The sequence below is a fragment of the Phyllobates terribilis genome, unplaced genomic scaffold (genome assembly GCF_046119375.1).
Source record: "Phyllobates terribilis strain yellow unplaced genomic scaffold, ASM4611937v1 Scaffold_13__5_contigs__length_258822181, whole genome shotgun sequence".
Classification (NCBI taxonomy): domain Eukaryota; kingdom Metazoa; phylum Chordata; class Amphibia; order Anura; family Dendrobatidae; genus Phyllobates; species Phyllobates terribilis.
The window spans coordinates 224974981-224999124 of record NW_027362773.1 but is presented as its reverse complement, the minus strand read 5'-3'; the positions used below and the strand labels follow the sequence as shown (position 1 = coordinate 224999124).

The 24144-nt window shown below is 45.3% G+C and overlaps 2 protein-coding genes across 3 annotated transcripts in view; one reads left to right on the top strand and one right to left on the bottom strand.

Annotated features, from left to right (window-relative positions):
• The window catches only part of SLC38A8 (solute carrier family 38 member 8), a 57994-nt gene extending 47832 nt beyond the window's left edge, over positions 1–10162 (top strand). Inside the window, exons 8-10 of the mRNA XM_073659320.1 lie at positions 1494–1693; positions 7338–7389; positions 9686–10162. Of these exons, the coding sequence (XP_073515421.1) occupies positions 1494–1693; positions 7338–7389; positions 9686–9788 (355 nt within the window). The 3' untranslated portion in view covers positions 9789–10162. The remainder of the gene's footprint in view (positions 1–1493; positions 1694–7337; positions 7390–9685) is intronic.
• Positions 10163–21474: 11312 nt separating this feature from the next.
• NECAB2 (N-terminal EF-hand calcium binding protein 2) overlaps positions 21475–24144 on the bottom strand; it is a 304632-nt gene continuing 301962 nt past the window's right edge. For both annotated transcript variants that reach the window (XM_073659318.1, XM_073659319.1), the window contains 2 exons: positions 23388–23479; positions 21475–22321 (listed from right to left, as the gene is read on the bottom strand). In XM_073659318.1, the coding sequence (XP_073515419.1) occupies positions 22299–22321; positions 23388–23479 (115 nt within the window). In that variant the 3' untranslated portion in view covers positions 21475–22298. The remainder of the gene's footprint in view (positions 22322–23387; positions 23480–24144) is intronic.

Genomic DNA, 24144 nt, shown 5'->3' with positions numbered 1-24144 from the left:
CGGTAACCATCAATGAGTTTCTTACAATGCTCTGCTGGAATTGTACACCATTCTTCTTTGGCAAACTGCTCCAGGTCCCTGATATTTGAAGGGTGCCTTCTCCAAACTGCCATTTTGAGATCTCTCCACAGGTATTCTATGGAATTTAGGTCTGGACTCATTGCTGGCCACCTTGGAAGTCTCCAGTGCTGTCTCTCAAACAATTTTATAGTGCTTTTGGAAGTGTGTTTTGGGTCATTGTCCTGCTGGAAGACCCATGACCTCTGAGGGAGACCCAGCTTTCTCACACTGGGCCCTACATTATGCTGCAAAATTTGTTGGTAGTCTTCAGACTTCATAATGCCATGCACACGGTCAAGCTGTCCAGTGCCAGAGGCAGCAAAGCAACCCCAAAACATCAGGGAACCTCCGCCATGTTTGACTGTAGGGACCGTGTTCTTTTCTTTGAATGCCTCATTTTTTCCCTGTACACTCTATGTTGATGCTTTTTCCCAAAAAGCTCTACTTTTGTCTCATCTGACCAGAGAACATTCTTCCAAAACGTTTTAGGCTTTCTCAGGTAAGTTTTGGCAAACTCCAGCCTGGCTTTTTTATGTCTCGGTGTAAGAAGTGGGGTCTTCCTGGGTATCCTACCATACAGCCCCTTTTCATTCAGACGCCGACGGATAGTACGGGTTGACACTGTTGTACCCTCGGACTGCAAGCAGCTTGAACTTGTTTGGATGTTAGTCGAGGTTCTTTATCCACTATCTGCACATTCTTGCGTTGAAATATCTCGTCAATTTTTCTTTTCCGTCCATATCTAGGGAGGTTAGCCACAGTGCCATGGGCTTTAAACTTCTTGATGACACTGCACACGGAAGACACAGGAACATTCAGGTCTTTGGAGATGGACTTGTAGCCTTGAGATTGCTCATACTTCCTCACAATTTGGTTTCTCAAGTCCTCAGACAGTGCTTTGGTCTTCTTTCTTTTCTCCATGCTCAATGTGGTACACACAAGGAGACAGAACAGAGGTTGAGTCAACTTTAATCCATGTTAACTGGCTGCAAGTGTGATTTAGTTATTGCCAACACCTGTTAGGTGCCACAGGTAAGTTACAGGTGCTGTTAATTACACGAATTAGAGAAGCATCACATGATTTTTCAAACGGTACCAATACTTTTGTCCACCCGCTTTTTTAGGTTTGGTGTGGAATTATATCCAATTTAGTTTTAGGATAATTCTTTTTGTGTTTTTTTTTCATTGAAGACAAATTAAATGAAGAGAATAATACCAAAGAATTTGTGATTGCAATCATTTTCAGGAAGAAACTGAGTATTAGCTGACAGAATTGCAGGGGTGCCAATACTTTTGGCCAGCACTGTATGTAAAATATTGATGAAGTAACAACATATGTTGATCTGTATAGAAATATATATATATTGTAAAACTCTTCTCAAAGGAATTGTTGGCTTAGCAAATCTACATTTCTCTTCTATCCCCTTCCTCAGATCCGTCCTTCAAGAAGCCTGGTTGGATCACAAGTACATGACTGCATATGTAACGGTCTCCTATGAAAGATGCGTCAGGGTCACACTGACTGTTCTCTGGATCCTGGTTACCCTGATCATTGCTTTGTTTGTTCCTGACATCAGTGAGATCATCTCTGTCATAGGAGGAATCAGCGCTTTCTTCATCTTCATCTTCCCAGGTAAACATTCCCCTGACCAAAATTCCATAACGTCAGCAAGATTTTAACCCCCTAACTATTTATATCCGCATGTAGCTCTGTCAAAGGCCAGTCCATCAATACACTTATGACGCGCCCCCTGGGACATATTCCTTTTTGAGGGGAATACCCGGCACCGGATCAGATGGGGGGTTGTAGTCTCCGAGCGGCTGTGACCCGGTCCCGTGCCCAGGGCGTCAAGCTAAGTGTTATGTGGCAGTCTTTACTGATGTTATTAAAGTTCGTTTTGTCGACTACGCCACCCGTTGTGATGCGGTCACTGTGGCCGCCGCTGCTGCAGGGTCCGCTGAGGCTGATGGTGGGTGCGCAGCCTGGTGGGATAACCCCCAACGGGAGGGGTATAGCCTCAGAGGGGACAGGCGCAGAGGATGGGGGTTGTGGTGGTGCGGTGCAGCCGGTAATGATGACAGACTCGGGTAGTGCAGTTAAGGGTCTTTACTTACTGCAGATGTTCCTGGTCACTCTAGCTCCAAGTGACCTCCCGAGCCGTGCTGCGTCCACCAGGTCCTGGATCCGGCCAACCCCCAAACAAGTCCGGAGCGTGGCCCTGAGCTCTCCCTCTGTCCTTCCTTCAGCCGTCCCCACCAGTGATCCGCCTAGGTCCAGCTCCCTCGGGCCTTCTGTGGGGCAACCTTTGGCCTCAGGTTCCCTGACCCTTCATGTGGTAAGCCTTCAGGGTGGATGTAGTGGGTGGCCGTGGCAGATGCTGCCCACAGCCTCCGGTCTCTGGCTAGGGATGTGTTTTCTGCCCCCACCAGTTTGGGTTCCGGTACCCTTGTGCTGACTCCTCACCCGGTGATCTGATTTGGGTTCTTGGGTCCCTTCTTTGTCCCCCTCTGGGTCTTTCTGTACTCCACTCTCTCTCCAGGGCTGTTGTTTCTTTCTCTCTCTTGCTGCAGGCTTGTCCTCTGCATCTGACTTCCTCTCTGCGTCTGACCCTGATTCTAGATGGTGCCCACCTTATATATCCCTCTATGTGTGAGCTCAGGTGACCAGCACCCAATGAGCTCCTACCACTACCCAGACTGCTCCCCCTATCTGCCCCTACACTACATGGGATGTTCCTCCCCCCTCCCACTCCAGCCAGGAACAGGCTCGGTCGCACCTGCACATTTCTAAGTGGGAGTGCCGTCGGCCTGCTCCTCTGGAATGGGATGTATGTAGTGCATGCAGTCTATCTGAGCTCAGTTCCACACTCCTTCCTTACCCGGGAGTGGAATATCACACCTCTGGGTTGAGGTGCAATACCCCTGTAGCAGCCGAATCCTCAGGGTGCTACATTCCCCCCTGGTAAATCACAGCACGTCCTCGGGCTGCAAAGACAAAAAACACCAAAACATACAACATTTTTATAAACATGTAAAACATATTAAATATTATACGAAATACTATATAAATATATATATAAACTTTTTCAGGTAAACAACATTCTCGTCGTCTTTTTCTCTCTTCTGTTCCTCTGGTCACCGTGCAACTCGTGACCAGGTAGAGTGTGACAGTCTTTTGTAAAACAGTTTCCCAAATAAAACCGGTAGGGGGCGCTTTAGCAAGCGCAACTATGTACAGGGAAATTTTGGCCGTTCTCAGTCCCCGGCCAGGTAAAGGGAAAGGGATGGCTGCTCACAGTCCTCAGCCTGGTATGGAAAGGGTTACAGGTAACAGTTCGCTGGTCCCAACGGGGACTATTTTAGCAGCAACAACAGTTCCAGTTTCAGTTTCAGTTCCGATTCACTGTGCCCCGACAGGCAACTATATACAGTCTCCTGCTCTGCCGCACTCAACGGCGTCTGCCTCCTGCTCTTATCTTACGGCTGGTGGTTTCTTCAGACCCGTCCGGGTCCTCTTGCTCCTCCTCCTCGCACCGCAACTCCTCCTCCGTCAAGCGATGCACGTGGAGGGCGTAAGGTCCCTTGGCACACTTGTGCCGGGTGAACGTTACCTCATCACCGACGTAGAGGTCACGGCCTTTGTGACCCTCTGGCAGGTGGGACTCGACGTCCCGTCGTGTAACGAAGACGTCACCCATGGTGTTCCGGTCCCTTATGAAGCCCCACCCATGCTGCGCATTAAACTTTATTACCGTCCCGATGGTACGGGGACGATCTGCTGCACGGGGGTCCCTTCTGGTCCGACTCTTTTGCTCCGCGCTGCGGGTCTGGGCCCATTGCTCTTTGGCCTGCCTCTCCTCCCGCTCTCTCTTGAACTCTGCCAGCTGTTGACGGCAACACTCTGTGCGCGCTGCTGCAGCTGCCCGAGTCTCTCCGGTGAACCCCATCAGATCTTCTCCCTTGGGGTCCCACGCAAATTGAGCCTCTTCTAGGGGAGGCGAGACCCGAGTCACGGGCTTTGGAGCCGGGATCAGGGGCTCACACAGGGGACCTAGTTGCTTCTGCCGCTCCAGCTCCAAGAATCCTTCGGGCCAGATGAAAGGCCGACCGTCCGGCCACGTTAGCTGGCTGAAGGGGTCCTCTCCCAGATGTGGCACCCTAGGTATTACGGGCGCGGGCGCGGTGGTGGTGGCGCCCGGGTTGCCCAGGCCTTGCGGCCAGGCCTGGGGCACCTGGAAGGTGAAGGGCACCGTTAGGACGGCGGCGCCCTGGGTTACCTGGCCTTGCGACCAGGCCGGAGGCTCCGCGGAGGTAGATGGCCCTGCTTTGGATGCGGCGCCCGGAAATGCTAGGCCCTGTGACCAGGCCGGAGGCTCCTCTTCCGGCGCCACGCTCCGGGTCACGATGCGTGACGTCATCGGGGTCGCGACGGCGGCTTCCGGTCGGGGCCTAGTCGGTGGCGATGTCATGGCGGTCTCGGGTACGGCCGGGGGACCTTCGGGCTCTGCGACGGGGAGCTGGGGCAGGTAAGCGGTCTTCCGGTATGGGATATAGGCATCCCCCTTACCTGCTGCCATGCGTCTCGCTCCCTCTTCTGCGCCGTCTCCGGCCTTGGGTCCTCCCGCGTCATCCGCAGAGGCAGTCGATGTCTTCTTCCAAGGGAGCGGGTTAAGTGGACGGGTTCCAGCTTGCTGGGCCATCTCCCGGCCCCACTCCGCCAGGATCTCCCTCTGCACTCGGGCCATCCTTCCCGCGAGGCCCTCCAGGGCACTCCGCGCGCACTCCCGATCTCGGGGAAGCTGCGCCAGGATCTCCGCTAAGCCTAGCGGGGTTGTTGACTCCAGCAGGCTCCTGACCATCGGGTCGGTGCTGCTCTGCTCTGCTTCCGGCAGGCTCCTGGCCAGCGGGCCGGTGCTGCTCTGCTCTCCTCCTTCTTCCTCCAGCAGGCTCCTGGCCAGCGGGCCGGTGCTGCTCTGCTGCCGCTCCATTCCCGGGTCCACTCTTTCTCTCCTCGACTCCGGGTGAGCTTCTCCGCTACTCCTCATTAGACCTCTTGCCTCCGGGTGCGCTCGTTCTACACTGCTCCAAGCGACACCCATCTTTGCTCTTTTCTTTCGTCTCCTCCCACTTCGAGGGCGGTCCCGGGGCAACTCGGTGACTGTCAGCTCCAGGGGTAGTTCTTTCACGCTGACAGACACCTCCAGCATCACAGTCTCTGTTGGTGGGGGCGGTTTCCACTTTTGGCGCCATTTTCTGTCCCGGCCCACGATGGGAGGTGGCCTCTCGCCCTCCTTTGGCACGCCCATAATGGCGTCCGCTGCTCTTCCAAGGCGGGAAATCTGCGGTTTTGGCGGGAATCGCTTCCCAGTGGCGGGAAACTCGGCAGATGGCGGGAACAAGCTGGAAATGGCGGACAATCGGCGGGAAACGACTGGTGATGGAGTCCGATGGCGTGGACCCTCCGGAACCGGCAGGAGTCTTCTTTCTGAGGTAAACTTGCACTTTTCTTCAGGCACGCAGTACCCGGGTGTTGTGGGCACGTAATCCTGCCGACTACGCCAAAGTTGACGCGCCCCCTGGGACATATTCCTTTTTGAGGGGAATACCCGGCACCGGATCAGATGGGGGGTTGTAGTCTCCGAGCGGCTGTGACCCGGTCCCGTGCCCAGGGCGTCAAGCTAAGTGTTATGTGGCAGTCTTTACTGATGTTATTAAAGTTCGTTTTGTCGACTACGCCACCCGTTGTGATGCGGTCACTGTGGCCGCCGCTGCTGCAGGGTCCGCTGAGGCTGATGGTGGGTGCGCAGCCTGGTGGGATAACCCCCAACGGGAGGGGTATAGCCTCAGAGGGGACAGGCGCAGAGGATGGGGGTTGTGGTGGTGCGGTGCAGCCGGTAATGATGACAGACTCGGGTAGTGCAGTTAAGGGTCTTTACTTACTGCAGATGTTCCTGGTCACTCTAGCTCCAAGTGACCTCCCGAGCCGTGCTGCGTCCACCAGGTCCTGGATCCGGCCAACCCCCAAACAAGTCCGGAGCGTGGCCCTGAGCTCTCCCTCTGTCCTTCCTTCAGCCGTCCCCACCAGTGATCCGCCTAGGTCCAGCTCCCTCGGGCCTTCTGTGGGGCAACCTTTGGCCTCAGGTTCCCTGACCCTTCATGTGGTAAGCCTTCAGGGTGGATGTAGTGGGTGGCCGTGGCAGATGCTGCCCACAGCCTCCGGTCTCTGGCTAGGGATGTGTTTTCTGCCCCCACCAGTTTGGGTTCCGGTACCCTTGTGCTGACTCCTCACCCGGTGATCTGATTTGGGTTCTTGGGTCCCTTCTTTGTCCCCCTCTGGGTCTTTCTGTACTCCACTCTCTCTCCAGGGCTGTTGTTTCTTTCTCTCTCTTGCTGCAGGCTTGTCCTCTGCATCTGACTTCCTCTCTGCGTCTGACCCTGATTCTAGATGGTGCCCACCTTATATATCCCTCTATGTGTGAGCTCAGGTGACCAGCACCCAATGAGCTCCTACCACTACCCAGACTGCTCCCCCTATCTGCCCCTACACTACATGGGATGTTCCTCCCCCCTCCCACTCCAGCCAGGAACAGGCTCGGTCGCACCTGCACATTTCTAAGTGGGAGTGCCGTCGGCCTGCTCCTCTGGAATGGGATGTATGTAGTGCATGCAGTCTATCTGAGCTCAGTTCCACACTCCTTCCTTACCCGGGAGTGGAATATCACACCTCTGGGTTGAGGTGCAATACCCCTGTAGCAGCCGAATCCTCAGGGTGCTACACTTACATGGCCAGTCAGTTTCTCCATTAATCATGAATCCACTTTTGAATTGATATTCAAATGAGGCTGAAGGGCCTCATTTGTAGATCTGAAGCCTCTGTCACTCCAGTTCTAACTCTACCTCCTACTTGACTGATGGGCCTCTATAATGTGTGTCTTCAGCCAAAGAAGCAGTCAATCAAGTAGAAGGAGGGCAGGGAATAGAGCTGAAGTGACAGTTGATGTAGTGAAATTTTCCCAATAATATGGTTGGGAACCTATTGGCAAACATTTGTTTCTCCTATTCACTCGGTATTGCCACTGAAGTACTACTTATCACCATAGCTGGAATTATTTTCTATGCAAATCAGGGCACCAGAGCCTCTGTCACGAATGCCAACAGAAAGCAGAATCCTACAGTAAAAGTGACAGGCCTCTCCATAAGTATTTTTAGAACTTTATGCAAATGTCATTCATATTTGTGACTATTTTTTACAAGTATATTTAATCTTGTATATATAGGGCTGTGCCTAATTTGTGCTATGGAAACTGAAGTAATGGACCAGAGGAAAAAGTAAGTTATTTATATGTAATACTGCTTATATTTCGAAAGTTGCTGACAGATGCAAACTTTTAAGTTCTAGTGATCTGTTTCCATCTGTTATAATTCCTGGAAAAAGTGAACATTACAATTTATCTTAACCAATCTATTCTAAATTAGAAAAATAAAAAATTGTGGCAGGATAATAGGGAGAACAGGGGTCAACATGCCTTGGGGCCTCCACTGCCCAGGTCACTCCAGCTCTTCCCAGTCACTCACAGCAGCAAGACATACGTTTAACAATATTGATACATAGGGCATTTTTTTTTTTAAATCCTAAAACTATTTCGGGTAAAATAATATTTCTAATGAAACACTATCTTGTTTGGCTTCTTTAATCTCTATGTATCACAGTACATAGACTGCAGGATGAGTTACCAGTGAGCTCGTTTTGAACTCTTCTAAATGAATTTATGACAACAAAAAATGACTATGCTGTGGTCATATGACCTCTAGAATATGGTTCAGGAGATGAGGACTACACCCAGCCCACTGGCAGAAACGGTGGTTAAAGGGCACCTGTCCTCAGGTTTTCCCTATATAAAGTAGGGCCAGCACCTGTAAGCCCTCTTTCACAGCTGTATATACAAGTGCTTCTCACTAAATTAGAATATCATCAAAAAGTTAACTTATTTCAGTTCTTTAATACAAAAAGTGAAACTCATATTATATAGTCATTACAAACAGAGTGATCTGTTTCAAGTGTTTATTTCTGTTAATGTTGATATTATGGCTTACAGACAATGAAAGCATAAGTCATTATCTCAGTAAATTAGAATACTTTAGAACGGCTTGAAAAATGTTTTTAAAATCTGAAATGTATGTTCAGTAAATGCACTCAATACTTGGTCGGGCTCCTTTTGCATCAATTACCGCATCAATGCGGCGTGGCATGGAGGTAATCACCCTGTGGCACTGCTGAGGTGTTATGGAAGCCCAGGTTGCTTTGATAGCAGCCTTCAGCTCGTCTGCATTGTTGGGTCTGGTGTCTCATCTTCCTCTTGACAATACCCCATAGATTCTCTATGGGTGTAAGGCCAGAGTGCTGTAACAGAGGGCGTACAGGTGCTGACCCTACTTTATATTGGGAAAACCTGGTGACAGGTTCCCTTTGCCTCATTCTGCAGCCAGCTATGTGCTGTAATACATAGAGGCTGTAAAAGCTAAATGGTTAAAAACATTTATTGCACATATGATTTTAAGGAAAAATAAAATGCCCTAGAAGGTGTCCACATCCTCTAAAGCACGTCACAGCCTCACTGGACTCTGCTGCTACGTCAACAAGACTTGTGATGTCAGCACTACAAGCTTCTTGTTTAACTTGCAAAAGAGAAGACTGAGAGGAGACTTAATAGCGGTCTACAAATATCTGAAGGGCTGTCACTGTGCAGATGAGAATAAAGCGGATCCCTCTACAAAGAAAGACTAGAAGCAATAGGATGAAACTGAGATAAGATACGGATTAGATATTAGGAAAAACTTTTTGACAGTGAGGGTGATCAGCGAGAGGAACAGGCGGCCACGAGAGGTGGTGAGTTCTCCTTCACTGGAAGTCTTCAGACAGAGGTTGGACAGACATCTCTCTGAGATGGTTTAATGAATTCTGCATTCAGCAGGGGGTTGGACATGATGACTCTGGAGGTCCTCTCCAACTCTAAAGCCCCCGTCACACTAAGCGAGATCGCTAGCGAGATCGCTGCTGAGTCACAAGTTTTGTGACGCAACAGCGACCTCCGTAGCGATCTCGCTACGTTTGACACTTAGCAGCGACCAGGCCCCTGCTGTGAGATCGCTGCTCATGTCGGAATGGTCTGGACATTTCTTTGATCGTTTAGGTCCCCCTGGGTAGCATGCATCGGTGTGTTTGACACCTTACCAACGACCTTGTTGACGACTCAGACACAAACACATAGGCGTGCATCGTTATACAGATCGTTACGGGTCGCCGTATCGTTGCTGTGTCATTGGGAAGATCTGACTGTTTGACATCTCACCAGCGACCACATAGCGACGCAGCAACGATCCCTGACAGGTCGTATCGTTGTCGGGATCGCTGTAGCGTCGCTTAGTGTGACGGTGCCTTAACATTCTACGGCTCTGGGAAGAGTCCAAGAAGAATTGTCATTGCAGTCACAGATCTCTAGTCACACCTTAGTCTTATGCCTCAGTAAGGAGAATACATTACCACTCTTAACAGGTGTGTAAAATTTTGTGGCTAGTAGGAAAAACTAACTTCTAACATCTGTTCTACTGTGTCTCCTGTCTACAGATCATGCCTCATCGCCTGGGGGATCATCTCTGTCCTCTGTGGAGCCTTCATATTTGGCCAGAGTACGACCATTGCAGTTATGGAACTTCTGCATAAATTCTAACACATCACATCTATTTGTCAGATGTTCTGTTGTATTTTATTTAACTTTTTATCCTCCTACATTTCCTACAGGGAAATGCATGGATGATAGATGTAATATGGAGTTAATGGTAGTCCTAGTAGAAATGGTGAAAAACAACAGTATAAGAACCTTTATAGAAGCCAGACTAATGCGTTCTGCAGATTGTAGGAGAAGTCGCCCGGGAAAATGAGGCCTTATACTAAATTAATCCACACACCTGTTCATATAAAAACCCTTTTTTATTGAGATGGTGGATTGAAGAATCTTGGTAGCAACCCAATTACAAATATAACCAGAAAGTGAATTTCCACTTTTATCACACCAATTTTTAGTTAAAGTCCGTACTTCGGGACAACAGCAGTATATGAAAATCAGGACTTTAGGTCAAATATTGATGACTTTCTGACCCCAAATTCTGAGAAATAAAATCGGGGGGGGGGGGGGGGGGGGGGAGGAAAACCATTCCAATTTATCATTTATTGGGGCTTTATGTTTACAGTGCTCACTGTGTGGTGTACATGTCATATCTAACTTTATTCTGCAAATTGTTCTGATTACAGCCATACCAAATGTTTGTCTTTTAATGTTTTACTACTTTTCACAATAAAAAAAACTTTTTTTAATTATCATTGCACTCTAAAATCCATGACTTTAATATTTGTCAATCAAACTTTTAAGAGGGTGTTTTTTTTTTTTTTGTTTTTTTTTTAGCAAGTCAAATTGTTTTAAACAGTACCATGTTAGGGTACATGGGACTTTTTTGATTGATCATCTCGCCTTCTGAAGAGTGGAATGATCATGAAAGGGTGGATTTTCCCATGAACAAAGTACACTACAATCAATAGATCTTGGAGTAAAACATAAGTTCCACAATTGGATGTGTTTCAAAAATGTCCCTATACTGTGATCATCTTATAAATGCTTCCCTGCTATGTACTATGTAATGGCTGTGTCTGACCGTGCAGGGACATGGTCTGATCATACCACAGCTCCTGGGCAGGGAAGGAAACAAGAGTATACTAACATTACAGCATGGGAGCGCAGATGATTGGATGAATTGAATTGGTGTGTGTGTGTGTGGGTGTGGTTTTCACTTCACAGGTGTGCCCTGTCAGGTTTAATAAGTGGGATTTCTTGCCTTATAAATGGGGTTGGGACCATCAGTTGTGTTGTGCAGAAGTCTGGTGGATACACAGCTGATAGTCCTACTGAATAGACGGTTAGCTGCTTTTTTCTTGCCATAATACAAATTCTAAGTAAAGAAAAATGAGTGGCCATCATTACTTTAAGAAATTAAGGTCAGTCAGTCCGAAAAATTGGGAAAACTTTGCATGTGTCCCCAAGTGCAGTTGCAAAAACCATCAAGCGCTACAAAGAAACTGGCTCACATGAGGACCGCCCCAGGAAAGGAAGACCAAGAGTCACCTCTGCTTCTGAGGATAAGTTTATCCGAGTCACTAGCCTCAGAAATTGCAGGTTAACAGCAGCTGAGATTAGAGACCAGGTCAATGCCACACAGTTCTAGCAGCAGGCACATCTCTACAACAACTGTTAAGAGGAGACTTTGTGCAGCAGGCCTTCATGGTAAAATAGCTGCTAGGAAACCACTGCTAAGGACAGGCAACAAGCAGAAGAGACTTGTTTGGGCTAAAGAACACAATGAATGGACATTAGACCAGTGGAAATCTGTGCTTTGGTCTGATGAGTCCAAATTTGAGATCTTTGGTTCCAACCACCGTGTCTTTGTGCGACGCTGAAAAGGTGAACGGATGGACTCTACATGCCTGGTTCCCACCATGAAGCATGGAGGAGGAGGTGTGATGGTGTGGGGGTGCTTTGCTGGTGACACTGTTGGGGATTTATTCAAAATTGAAGGCATACTGAACCAGCATGGCTACCACAGCATCTTGCAGCGGCATGCTATTCCATCCTGTTTGTGTTTAGTTGGACCATCATTTATTTTTCAACAGGACAATGACCCCAAACACACCTCCAGGCTGTGTGAGGGCTATTTGACCAAGGAGAATGATGGGGTGCTACGCCAGATGACCTGGCCTCCACAGTCACCAGACCTGAACCCAATCGAGATGATTTGGGGTGAGCTGGACCGCAGAGTGAAGGCAAAAGGACCAAAAAGTGCTAAGCATCTCTGGGAACTCCTTCAAAATTATTGGAAGACCATTTCCAGTGACTACCTCTTGAAGCTCATCAAGAGAATGCCAAGAGTGTGCAAAGCAGTCATCAAAGCAAAAGGTGGCTACTTTGAAGAACCTAGAATATAAGACATATTTTCAGTTGTTTCACACTTTTTTGTTAAGTATATAATTCCACATGTGTTAATTCATAGTTTTGATGCCTTCAGTGTGAATGTACAATTTTCATAGTCATGAAAATACAGGAAAATCTTTAAATGAGAGGGTGTGTCCAAACTTCTGGTCTGTACTGTATATATATTTACTTTTCACTGTATTTATTTTATTCATTCATTATGCTTATTTATATAGCGCTATTAACGCAACAGAGTTTTACAGACATTATCAGCACTGGAACCTGGAGGAAACCCACACAAACACAGGTAGAACATAGAAACTCCTTGCAGATGTTGGCCTTGGTGGGGTTTGAAGCAACAGTGCTAACCACTGAGCCACCATGCTGCTTTAGTATCTGTTGGTTCTCTTGCAAATTTGTTGCATTTGTCTAATTTTTTTTTTCTGCTCAGATTTGTCACAAAATCGGAAGGGTTCCCTGATGCCAGCAAAGTGAGCGAGAATCTTGATGTCTTGTGCACACGTTGCTTATTTTTTACTTACAGATTTAAATCAGCAGCATGTCAATTCTTTCAGCGTTTTTGCTGCAGATTTCTTTCATACTAATGAGTGGAGAAAAACCTGTACTCAAAAACGCAGCAAACACATACACCTATTTTACGCTGCATTTTTCCTGCCAAGAGATACAGAAATTTCTGCACCAAATGCTTAACGTGTGCACATACCCTTACGCGGCTTGAACCTGTGATAATCTGATCACTTCAAATATACACAGAAATGCCACAGTATTGCTCCATATAGTAAAAATAATGGTCTCCTTTGAAGGGTAATGACAGACGCAGAGGTCTTCAACAGACTGTTGCTATCAAAGCAACTCATCGGTGCCCACTGATGGGGCGGGATAGAATAATGCGACTGTGGCGCCCCTGAGGGTAGAGTCGCCACAGAGGTACTGCACTTCACCCAGAGGTGTGGTATCCCCTTCTCTCAGGTAAGGAGGGAGTGCTGCCCAGAACCCTAACACCTGCATCCAACACTACACTACTCCAGGCCAGCTGGAAGGGCAAGATGCACTGTGTTCCTGTTGAGCTCTGTCCCTGGCTGGAGTGGGGGGAACCAAAGGTAGGGGGAACCTGTAGTTGGTGTGGGTGGAGGAAGCAGTTTAGGGGAGCACTTTTTACAGGAGGTATATAAAGGGAAGCCATCTTAGGGTGGCAGGTCAGTTAGTGGAGAACAGTCAGTGAGTAGTAAGGGGAGCAGAGTCTCTTCTGGAGCTCTGCTCCCCAAGTGGGGCCTAGTGATAGAGGCCCAGGAGGGGAGCAGAGGAGAAAGGCTCAGTTTTACATAAGGGATCCCAGGGGGTACGGTGAGTGCAGGACGGCACCCGTACGCCCCAAATCTGCCCGGTGTCCGAGGGATCAGGCCACAAGAAGGGGACCAGCCCCTGGACCAGCTGTGTTACTCCGGGTCTCGGCTGGAAAATCTGGACGCTTTTGCACTTCCATGGTGCAGTTGCCACAGTCTCACCCTAGTTACCGTAAAGGTCAAGTAGGTCCGGGAGCTCCAGGTTGCCCAGAGGGACTTCAGAGCACCCGAGCGGGACTGAGTGTGGGAAGCGCAGGGCAGGAGGGAGAAGACCCGGCGCGAGAAGTCTGTCTAGTAAGGAACATAAAGAAAGCGGGGTTCCATCAAGCACTCCTGATATATCTGAGAAAGTGCTGAACCCCTGGTCTGGTAGACGCAGTGCGACGCAGAGGCGGACACCCGTACAGTGTACCTGAGAACCTTGAACAAGAACTGTGAGTAAAACTCGGATGACTGCACTCCACTGCCTCCGTCAGTTATTTCAGCTGCGCCATCCCGACTGCACTACAAGCCCCAGCATCACCACCCACCATCAAACTCTACACTGCCCTGAGGCCCGCTCCACCTGTGGGGAGCTGTTCCATCCTAGCTGCCTATCAACTGCCTCAGAGGTCTGCAGCAGCGCTGGTACAAATTACCAGAAACCACAGGTGGCGTCACGATCAAACTACAAATCCCATATAAACTATCCCCTTTTTGTTGACCGCCCTGGGCCACGGACCGGGCCAGCCACTGTGACATATCCCCCCGCCCACCATCCATAGGACCGGACACAGAGTACCCCACTGCCCTGGGGGCGCGTCATGACCCTATGCTGGTGCACTGTTATTGCCGCTGTTAGAGTTTGACAGCTGCATTTAACAACCCATGAGCCCAATCCATACACTTGCTACCGACATGCTCCATACATGTATGCGACTGTTGGTAAGTGGTTAAATCAGGTTTTTGTGTTAAATGTATTTAAATTTGTTTAGTTGTATGTAAAAATAAAAACTGGTCACTGGATTTTTTTTACCCTCCAACTTCCTATTGTTTTCAGAAAAATCTCATACATATCCAAAATAATGGGTTATCGATCCTGTTTTGTATTGATGTGCAGCGCCGGACTGGGGTATCTGGGGCCCACCCACCCGGGCCAACCCACCCTTCAGCTATTTGCAAATACCTGTTATACCCATTATATTGGCGGCTCCTGCACATCACTGTGTGCTCACCAGAACTGCGATGTACAATTACTGTAGTTTGCATTAAAGGGTTTTTATTGGTGAAAACAAGTTATCAGCGATGCACAGGTTGGGAAGGTGATCACTTATTTATTGGTGGAATCCGCACTGTCAGAAGATTGTGGCACTTTGAGTATTTGAGAATTTTACCTCAGTATTTATAAGACAAAACCAGGAGTGAAGCAATCAGAGGTAATGTTTTATGCATTTCTCACCCACTCCTGGTTTTGTCTTATAAATACAGAGGTGAAAATCTCACCAAATGCCAACTTGCTTTCTCTGGTGAACCTCTGTAACTGCATCTCTGCTGCTGTGTAATAGTCACAGGGCAGGGAGGGGTTAAACATCCAAGTATTTAATATCTATTGGAAATAAAGGTTTCCCCTTATTGATATCAGATAAAACAAATGACCAACCACAATCCACTCTACCAAGACCAATATTACCAGATAGAAGGCAGAAATACTACCACAGCGTGACCAGATCACATATTACCACCACATAGTGCCCAAATAATGCCACATACAAGACACAAATACCGTGACCAAAGCACATAATACCAACACATAGTGATCAAATGCTACCAGATACAAGGTATAAATACTGACTCACCATGAGACCACATATTACCACCACATAGTGACCGAATAATACCACATACAAGGGACAAATATCGTCATGTCATGACCAAAGCACATAATGCCACCACATAGTGACAAATAATACTAAAATAATATAAATGTAAAAAAGCTCTGTATATTGGGTCAGTGTACAGGTTATACAGTCATCACCAGTGACATACACAGAAGCTCTGTATATAGTGTCAGTGTACAGGTAATGCAATGATCACCATTGATATTATACACAGGAGCTCTGTATATAGTGTCAGTGTGCGTCTATAGGTAATACACATACTCAAGTTCTTTATCTGCGGCAGACCGATATATCACATCTTCTATGCAGGACTATGATGAATGCGCCATTTTCAGGGGTGGCTGCGGGCTGTGATTTTCAGCGTGGGGGGCCAAAAACGCTTGGGCCTTACCATGCTGCGAATCCCAGCCCCCAGCTGCCTTGTTTTATCTGGCTGGCGATCAACATATGGCAGGATCCCATGCATTTAAAAAAAAAAAAGTTAAATAAGTTTAAAACAAATATTTGGCTTCTCTGTCTTTTGATCGCCAGCCAAGGTAAAGCCAGGCAGCTGGGGGTGGCAGTACGTAGCTGTCTGCTTTATCTGCGGTGAGAATCAAAAATTCTGTGGAGCACTACATCGTTTTTAAAAATTTCTTTTCACACTTCTATATGTGACAGACCCAACAGCCAATCGCAGATGCTGTCAAAGAGGATGGGCGTCTGTGATTGACTGTTAAAGTAATGTACAATTAGCCCATATATTCTAGTATGGTACTATGTATGGGCTGCTTTCAGGTTACTCAAGCAGCCAATCACGATGCCCATTCTCTGTGTCAGCGTCTGTGATTTAGCTGTTGGGACTGTCACACATATAGAAGTGTGAAAATAAATAAATAATGAAACAAAAATGACATAGCGCTCCGCAGAATTTTTGATTCTCAGTGCAGATAAAGCAGACAGTTACGGGCTGCCACCTCTAGCTGCCTGGCTTTACCGTGGCTGCTGATCAAAAGTCAGGAAAGCCCAATGTTTTTTTTTTAATTATTTTAAAAAATAATAAAAAAATAAATAATGCGTGGGCTCCCGCCATATTTTGATCGCCAGCCAGGTAAAACCAGGCAGCTGAGGGCTGAGACTCTCAGCATGGTGAGGCCCAAGCATTCTGGGCCCCCCACGCTGAAAACGGCAGCCCGCAGCCACCCCTGGAATTCGCGCATTCATCGTACTGCCATTTCCAGGCGCTTTATCCGGCTCTTCCAACGGCCCTGGTGGGGGTTGGCACGCTGGGTAGTAATGGGGTTAGTACCAGCTTTGTATTATCAGCTGGTACTAAGCCTGAAATTCATGGCGTCACGCCAAATTAGACATGGCTACCATGAATTTCTAGTAAACAGAAAAAAAAACACAGAATTTTTTTTCAATAAAAATAAAACACAAAACACATGTAGGGACTCCATCTTTAATAAAAAACAAAATGGGCAATGGGCATGCATGATGGTACTACCAGTGGCTGGCTGGGCATGATAGTACCACAGAGGCTGACAGGACATACTAGGCATGATTCATGCCTTGTATTTCTTGCCAGCCTCTGTGGTACTATCATGCCCACCCGGCATGTCCTGCCAGCCAGCCACTGGTGGTAGTAGTACTAGCATGATAGTGCAGATTTTGCTGTTATGGTTTGCGGGTGCCCCCCCCATAAGTGACCTCAATTTGCAAACTACACTCCTTTATTAATCTAAGGATACAGTGTTCATATTAACACAGGTATGTCACAGAACCTTATACCATTGGGCGGAAAATAAAAAAAAATAATTACATTATTCCCACAAATTTGATTTTATCCACAGATTTTACATTTTTCAAACAGGAAAATCCGTGCACCAAAATTTGTTACACCATTTCTGCTGAACATGGAAATACCCCCATGTGTCTGTACAGTACTGCTTAGACATACGGCAAGACTCTGAACGGAAGGAGTGCCATTTGACTCTTGGAGCGCAGGTTTTCCTAGAACAGTTTGTGGACTCCATATACAGAGCCCTTACGTTCCAGAACAGCACAATCCCCCCTCAAGTGACCCCATGTTGGAAATTAAACCCCTCTGGGTGTAGTGACTTGATTCCATAGATGATTTCCAGAAAAACAGCAGTGGATGTTGCTGAGTGAAAACTGCAAATCTGCCATTATAGTGCCTGTACATTGTATTGCCCAGTACGTAGTGCCCAGCTCGTGCTTCTGGAGACACGCATACAGTAAATTAGGTGGACTCTCATCGCTACAGAAATACCAAACATGTGGACGCTATCTGGGGTTTAGGCACACTGAGGCTCAGAAGGGAGGGAGGCATTTGGATTTGGGAGTGCAGAATTTGTTGGATTTCTTTTGGGGGGTCGAGGAGCCATAGTAAAAAGGCTCTGGGGAAAAAAAAAACTATCAATAACATAGAAGCCCTCTACTTTTCTGATAAGAGATGATGGACCTGAGTGGAGATTTGATTTTTTTTTTTTGTGGATTGAGTAGAAGCTTTTATTGGGAACATTTTACATAACATTTTGGATCACATTTATCCTGTACTCTACGCTGAGAACTTATATCGGGATTTCCATTTAACTTTCCGAATGATGTGATTCAGATGAAACCCCAGAGGGATCCATTTGCTATAATGAGGCAGCAGAGTTACTCTGGACTCCGTCTGGCCTCTGTTCAGCAGTGTCCTTTTCAGAGAAGCAAAAAACTGTGGCTGACTGCTTTTATGCACGCCTAAAAAGAAAGACACCGCCAGATCAAAGGCGAGATGCATCCATAATGCCTCCATCTGCCTCATAGAAAATCTTCAGCTGGGGATCACGTATTTTAGAGATTTACACGGAAACCCCGGTGTAAGCGCTCAGTGCACAGCGCAGAATAAATGTGAGCCGAGCCGAGCCTTACTGCGATCTTTGGAAGGCAGAATGAACAAAACAGCAGCTCAAGAATTGCTTTTATTTTTTACGCCGTTTCTCGTGTGGTACACGTAATCAGACGACGGTTATTCTTCGAGTCACTATGATTACAGCGATACCACATTTATGTCTTGTTTTTACCATGGCCTGTAAAAGTTTGGGCTCCCCTGGTCAAAACTACTGTTATTGTGAATAGTTAAGCAAGCTAAAGATGAAATGATCTCTAAAAGGCCTAAAGTTAAAGATGACACATTTCCTTTGTATTTTAGGTAAAAATATAGATTTAAAAAATTACTAACTGGAAAATGGGCTGATGCAAAAGTTTGGGCACCCTTGGAGATTTGTGTGCTCAGATAACTCTGACCAAGGTTTCAAGGCCTATTAGGGGTTATGACTTGTTCACCATCATCGATAGGAAAGGCCAGGTGATGTAAATTTCCCAGCTTTATACAAATCCAGCCTCCTAACCTTGTGCCAAAAAAACAGCAAAACAGCATTTGAAAATGAAAATGGTGGAGGCCCACAAAGCAGGAGAAGGCTACAAGAAGCTGGCAAAGCGTTTTCAAGTTACCCTTTCCTCAGTTCGAAATGTAATTAATAAATGGCAGTTAACAGAAACAGTGGAGGTCTGGAAGACCAAGCAAAATTTCAGTGAGCTGCTCGTAGGATTGCTAGAGAGGCAAATCAGAACCCCCGCTTGACTGCAAAGGCCTTCAGAAAGATTTAGCAGACTCTAGAGTTGTGGTACATTGTTCTACACCTTCACACACATGGCCTTCATGGAAGAGTCATCAGAAGAAAATCTCTTTTGCATCCTCACCATAAAATTCAACGTCACAAGTATGCAAAAGAACATCTAAACAAGCCTGATGCATTTTGGAAACAAGTCCTGTGAACCGATGAGGTTAAAATAGAAATCTTTGGCCACAGTGATCAAAGGTATGTGTGGAGAAAAAAGGGCAGAGAGTTTCAGGAAAAGAACACCTTGCCAACTCAATGGAGGGGAGGGGGAGGAGTTCAATCATGCTTTTGGTTTGTGTTAAAGCCAATAGCACAGAGAATATTTCACGGTTAGAGGGAAGAATGGACTCAATGAAATTTCAACAAATTCTTGATGCAAACATAACACCAAAAAAGCGGAATTTGAAAAGAGGATGACTTCTACAAATGTATAATGATCCTATTAACACATGTCAAAATAGATGACCTCAAAAGGCTGAAGGTTTTACAATGGCCCTCACAGTCCCCTGATCTGAACATCAACCAAAATCTGTGGCTAGACCTCAAAATAGCAGTGCATGCAAGACGACCCAGGAATCTCACAGAACTGGAAGAATTTTCCAAGGATGCATGGATAAAAATCCCTCAAACAAGAAATGAAAGACTCTTGTCTGGCTACAAGCGTTTACAAGCTGTTATACTTTCAAAAGGGGGCGCTGTTAGGTACTAACCATGCAGGTTGCCCAAACTTTTGCACCTTTTTGTAATTTTTAAAATGTAAAAAATGGAAAAATATACATTTTTTTGCCTAAAATACAAAGAAAATGTGTCATCTTTAACTTTAGGCCTTTTAGAGATAATTTCATCTTCTACTTGCTTAACTGTTCACAATAACAGTAATTTTGACCAGGGGTGCCCAAACTTTTACATGCCACTGTATGTTTTGCCGCTTTTAAACAGTAAAAACAATTTTATAAAAAAAATGAATTTTTTGCATCACTATATTCCGGGTACAATAGATTTTTTATTTCTCTGGTTACGGAGCTGTACGGCAAATAGTTTTTTGCAGGACAAGATGACGTTTTCAGTGATACAATTTTTATTTACATTCTACCTTTTGATTAGTTTTTTTTTTCGCTTTTTGTTCGGTGGTATGATGAAAAAGCATATTTTATTTTACAAGTTTATTTTTATTTGTTTTTTTAAGTTGTTCACTGAAGGGGTTAACTAGTGACAGTTTTATTGATCAGGTTGTTCTGGAAGCAGCAATATCAAATGTGTACTTTTTATTTATTTTTACATTAAATATATTTATTTGTATTATATTTTCTTAATTTTCTTGTTCTTTATTTTGTGATTTTTTTTTTTTTTTTTAAACATTTTTCCGATTTTAACTTTATTTTTACTTTTGTCTCCGGATGGGACATCAACTTTCCATTATCTGATTTCTGATCTAATACTATACTTTTGCTTTGCAAAGCATTAGATCTCTGCATTGCACACAGGGAAGAGGCTTGTCAGCTCCTGCTCTGAGCAGGAACTTACAGACCACCGTACATGGGTGACCCCGCTGCCATCCGAGGTCACCATGCAGACCATCGGCACAACATGATCGCAATCATGCTATGCCGATTGGAGCAGAGAGGGAGCTCCCTCCCTTTGCTAGGCCGATTGATGTCACTGTCACTATTGACAGTGGCATCAGAGGGGTTAAACGCCTGTGATCAGCGCTAGCACCAATCGTGGGTGTTTCTGCATAGTGTCGGCTATATGTATGTATCTGACGCCCGCTGATGATCACATTGGCGCTGGGAGTGAGCTCCCATGGCACAGAACATGCACAGCAGATGTCGTGAAGGGTTAAATACAGTAAAAAGTGAATACATTTTAAAAAATATGTATATATATGGGAAAAAAAAAAGTTCCAATCACCCCCTTTCGCCCTATTGAAAATAAAACAATTAAAAAAATACACATATTTGGTATTGCCGATTTCAGAATCGCCCGATCTATCAAAATATAAAATAAATCAATCCGATCGGTAAAGGGCATAATGAGAAAAATGAAAGCGCCAGAATTACGATTTTTTTGGTCGCTGCATGACTGCAATAAGAGGTGATCAAAACATTGTATCGCCTTTAAAATGGTATCAATAACAGCGTCAGCTCAGGGCGCAAAAAATAAGCCATAACACATCCCCAGTTCCCGAAAAATGAAAACATTACGGGTCACGGGAAATGGCGACTCTGAGAAAATAGCCCTCCTCCTCTTAACCCCATGTCATGCATGTTGTAAGGCCCTCGAGTGAACCCTTCCTTCCAAAGTCAGGGTGTTGACCAAATATGAAGCATCAACTCTCCTGATGCTAAGACCTCTGAGTGTTCTTTTTATGACTCCATTACAATCTCCTGTCCCATGAACAATTTTTAAAGGAACAGCAATAATTTTAATAAGAAATGAAAAAACAACAGTTATTGGCACAAATGAGAGAATCCAAAGTATTGTCAAGACTTTTATTGGGTATCATCTTGGCTTTACATATCCTATCATATAGAATTCCTTTGGAATAACATTTTCTAGCAACTTGCATTGTACTAATAAAACCTATACGGATAGTGATCAGTTCACAGAGTTATAGGATATCAAACATGACATTGGGAGAGAAAAAAAAATCTTAATTTGTGCATATTAATCATTCCGGGGGAAAAAATGTAATTATTTAGTTCCAGCTGCTATATTAGCTCTGAGTCTAGCCATACATCATGGGGTGACACAGGTGGGACCAGAGAAGAAAAATGATCCATAGATGGTACAACCTGAGCTAAAACAGATTTTCCACAACGGGCTATAAATTGCCATACTAGAGATGAGCAATGTTTGGAGCCAATATTTTTAGCTGGCTTGTTTGTATTTATTTTTTATATATTCTCTACTCTAAGATTTCTTGGAAGGCAAAACTATCTACAACAATGGTAATGTACAAATGCAAGAAGTTTGATCATGCATGCACAAGAGAGAAGGTCTGTGCTACGGATCTAGTTTATTAGCCACCAGATATTCCCTTGCTTCTCAAAAGGTCTTTAGGTTAAATATATGTTTTGAGGCATTTCAAAAGTGGGATATCGGTTGTAATAAGGTTTCCCTTTTTGACAAGCAAATACATTCCCCATCATGTGGATTTAAGAGACAGCACTTGGAACAAAGTCATCAGAAAGAGACACATCTCAACTAGAAGGTTTTCGAAGCCTCCTGGTTAGATGGAGACACAATGCTCAGAGAGCCAACGATGACACAGCCAGACTCTGGTCAACTTCACAAGTGGCACAGTCAATCTCAACCAAGGGTGCACCAGGCAGCTAGAAAGAAAAAAACAAAAATCATCATTTATGAATTGAAGCTTCCAATAATTTTTTGTTGTACAGCTCGGGGCTACTCAGGGCTTACACTTTTTATATTTAGCCCTAAAGGAGGCCCGGCAATAAAAAGCCCCTTCGGTTTAAAGTGGATTAGGATTAGTGACGAAGTCTTCATTCAACATTTATATCCATGTTCTACAGACCTATGTTGTAAGCAGTAAAAAAAAAAAACCTGAAAAAATGTCTCCATAAAGAGCTGTCCCCGTTACGTTAGCTGCTCATAATCCTAAAGGAGAGAAGTTTGTGCCTGGATGATCTTGGGAAGTAAATCTAAGGGTTTAAACTAGATTAGTATATCATTTAGACTTTTTTTTTGCAAATACTTAACAATTAAATAAAAATGGCAAGTTTCCTCAACAAATGGCATTGTAGGTAATAAGTAATTACCAAGAGAGAATGTAGAACATGATGGAGAAAGTTTGACCTTGACGGACCTGAGTCTTTATGGAACCTATGTAAGTATAAGTGATATGTGGTACATAATGTGATTTCTAAAACTGGAAAAAAGAAGAAACCACTTTGTCACATTACATACAGTACATTACATCAGACCTGTTTTAAGGTGGAGCTGTAATACACATGGTCAGTCCTGTGGACTCACTTGTGACAAAATAAAAGTCCATCTCAAGGGCATTGTCTAAATAAGAAATAAAAATGATCATCTATCCAAAGGATATGATTTCTGGGGGTCCTACCAATAAGCTCTAGAAGGGAGGTCCCGATTCCCAGTTTCAGAGGACACTGTTGAGAGCGATGGTCAAACATGTTCTAGAAATTATGGGGGTACCAGCAATGTGATTAACAGTAGTTGTAGATTTTTCACTTATTCTGGAATAAACTTTCCCTTTAGAGCATACTGCCTGCTGTCCCAGATCATGAGTAGTTGCAGGAAGAAAGATTTTTCACATTTAATTGTCTGTGCGAATGGCATAGTTTTTGGGGACCCTATATTTTGGGGTGGTAAGTATGATGCAAAGCCCCTGTATAGGGTAGCCTCAGGAATTACCTGGCACAAACATTGTGGAGATGGATTCCGGTTGGGTCAGTGTATCCACCTTTACATGCTGGAACTTTTTACAGGGTCCACTCTGAAGATGCCTGTATAAAAACAGATAATGAGTGGAATTTAATGACATTGATTGTGTACTACTTCCCACCGAATATTAAAAATGACTGCTCCATCACAGACTCCTAAACAGAAGCAATCCTGAGCAGTAAAGAAAGGAACCCTGGTCCTGTCATTGCTGTGATCTGCACATTGACTACACCCCCATAGATCATATAGTTATGGCATGCCCTGTCGCATGTGCCATAAGACTTTTAGATGGTATTACCCCTTTTTAATAGTCATCAAGATTTTCCAGGAACAGAATTTCAGGCATTTGTTTTAATTTCACATGAATTGTTTCTAAAGACTCTACATAATTTCTTACGTACAACACATCGCTGGACTGAAAAATCAATAGTGAAGTTCATGAAAGAAATGAGATTCAGTTCAATGAGATCAAGGGTAGGAAACCAAGAAACATGACAGCTCCAAGATCACCATTTCTTCTAATCAACCCTCTGACATTTAACATTTTCATAGTAGACTTTAGTGCACCGTTAGGGTTAAATTCACACGCTGCAACTGCTCTGTTTATTGAAGATAATCCCATACATATGAATGGAACTGATTTTCAGTCGCAGAAATCTCTGCAACAAAATCTGCAGCGTGTGAATTTACCTTTCAGTGGAGGAAAAGCTGGACCTGTTCCTGATGA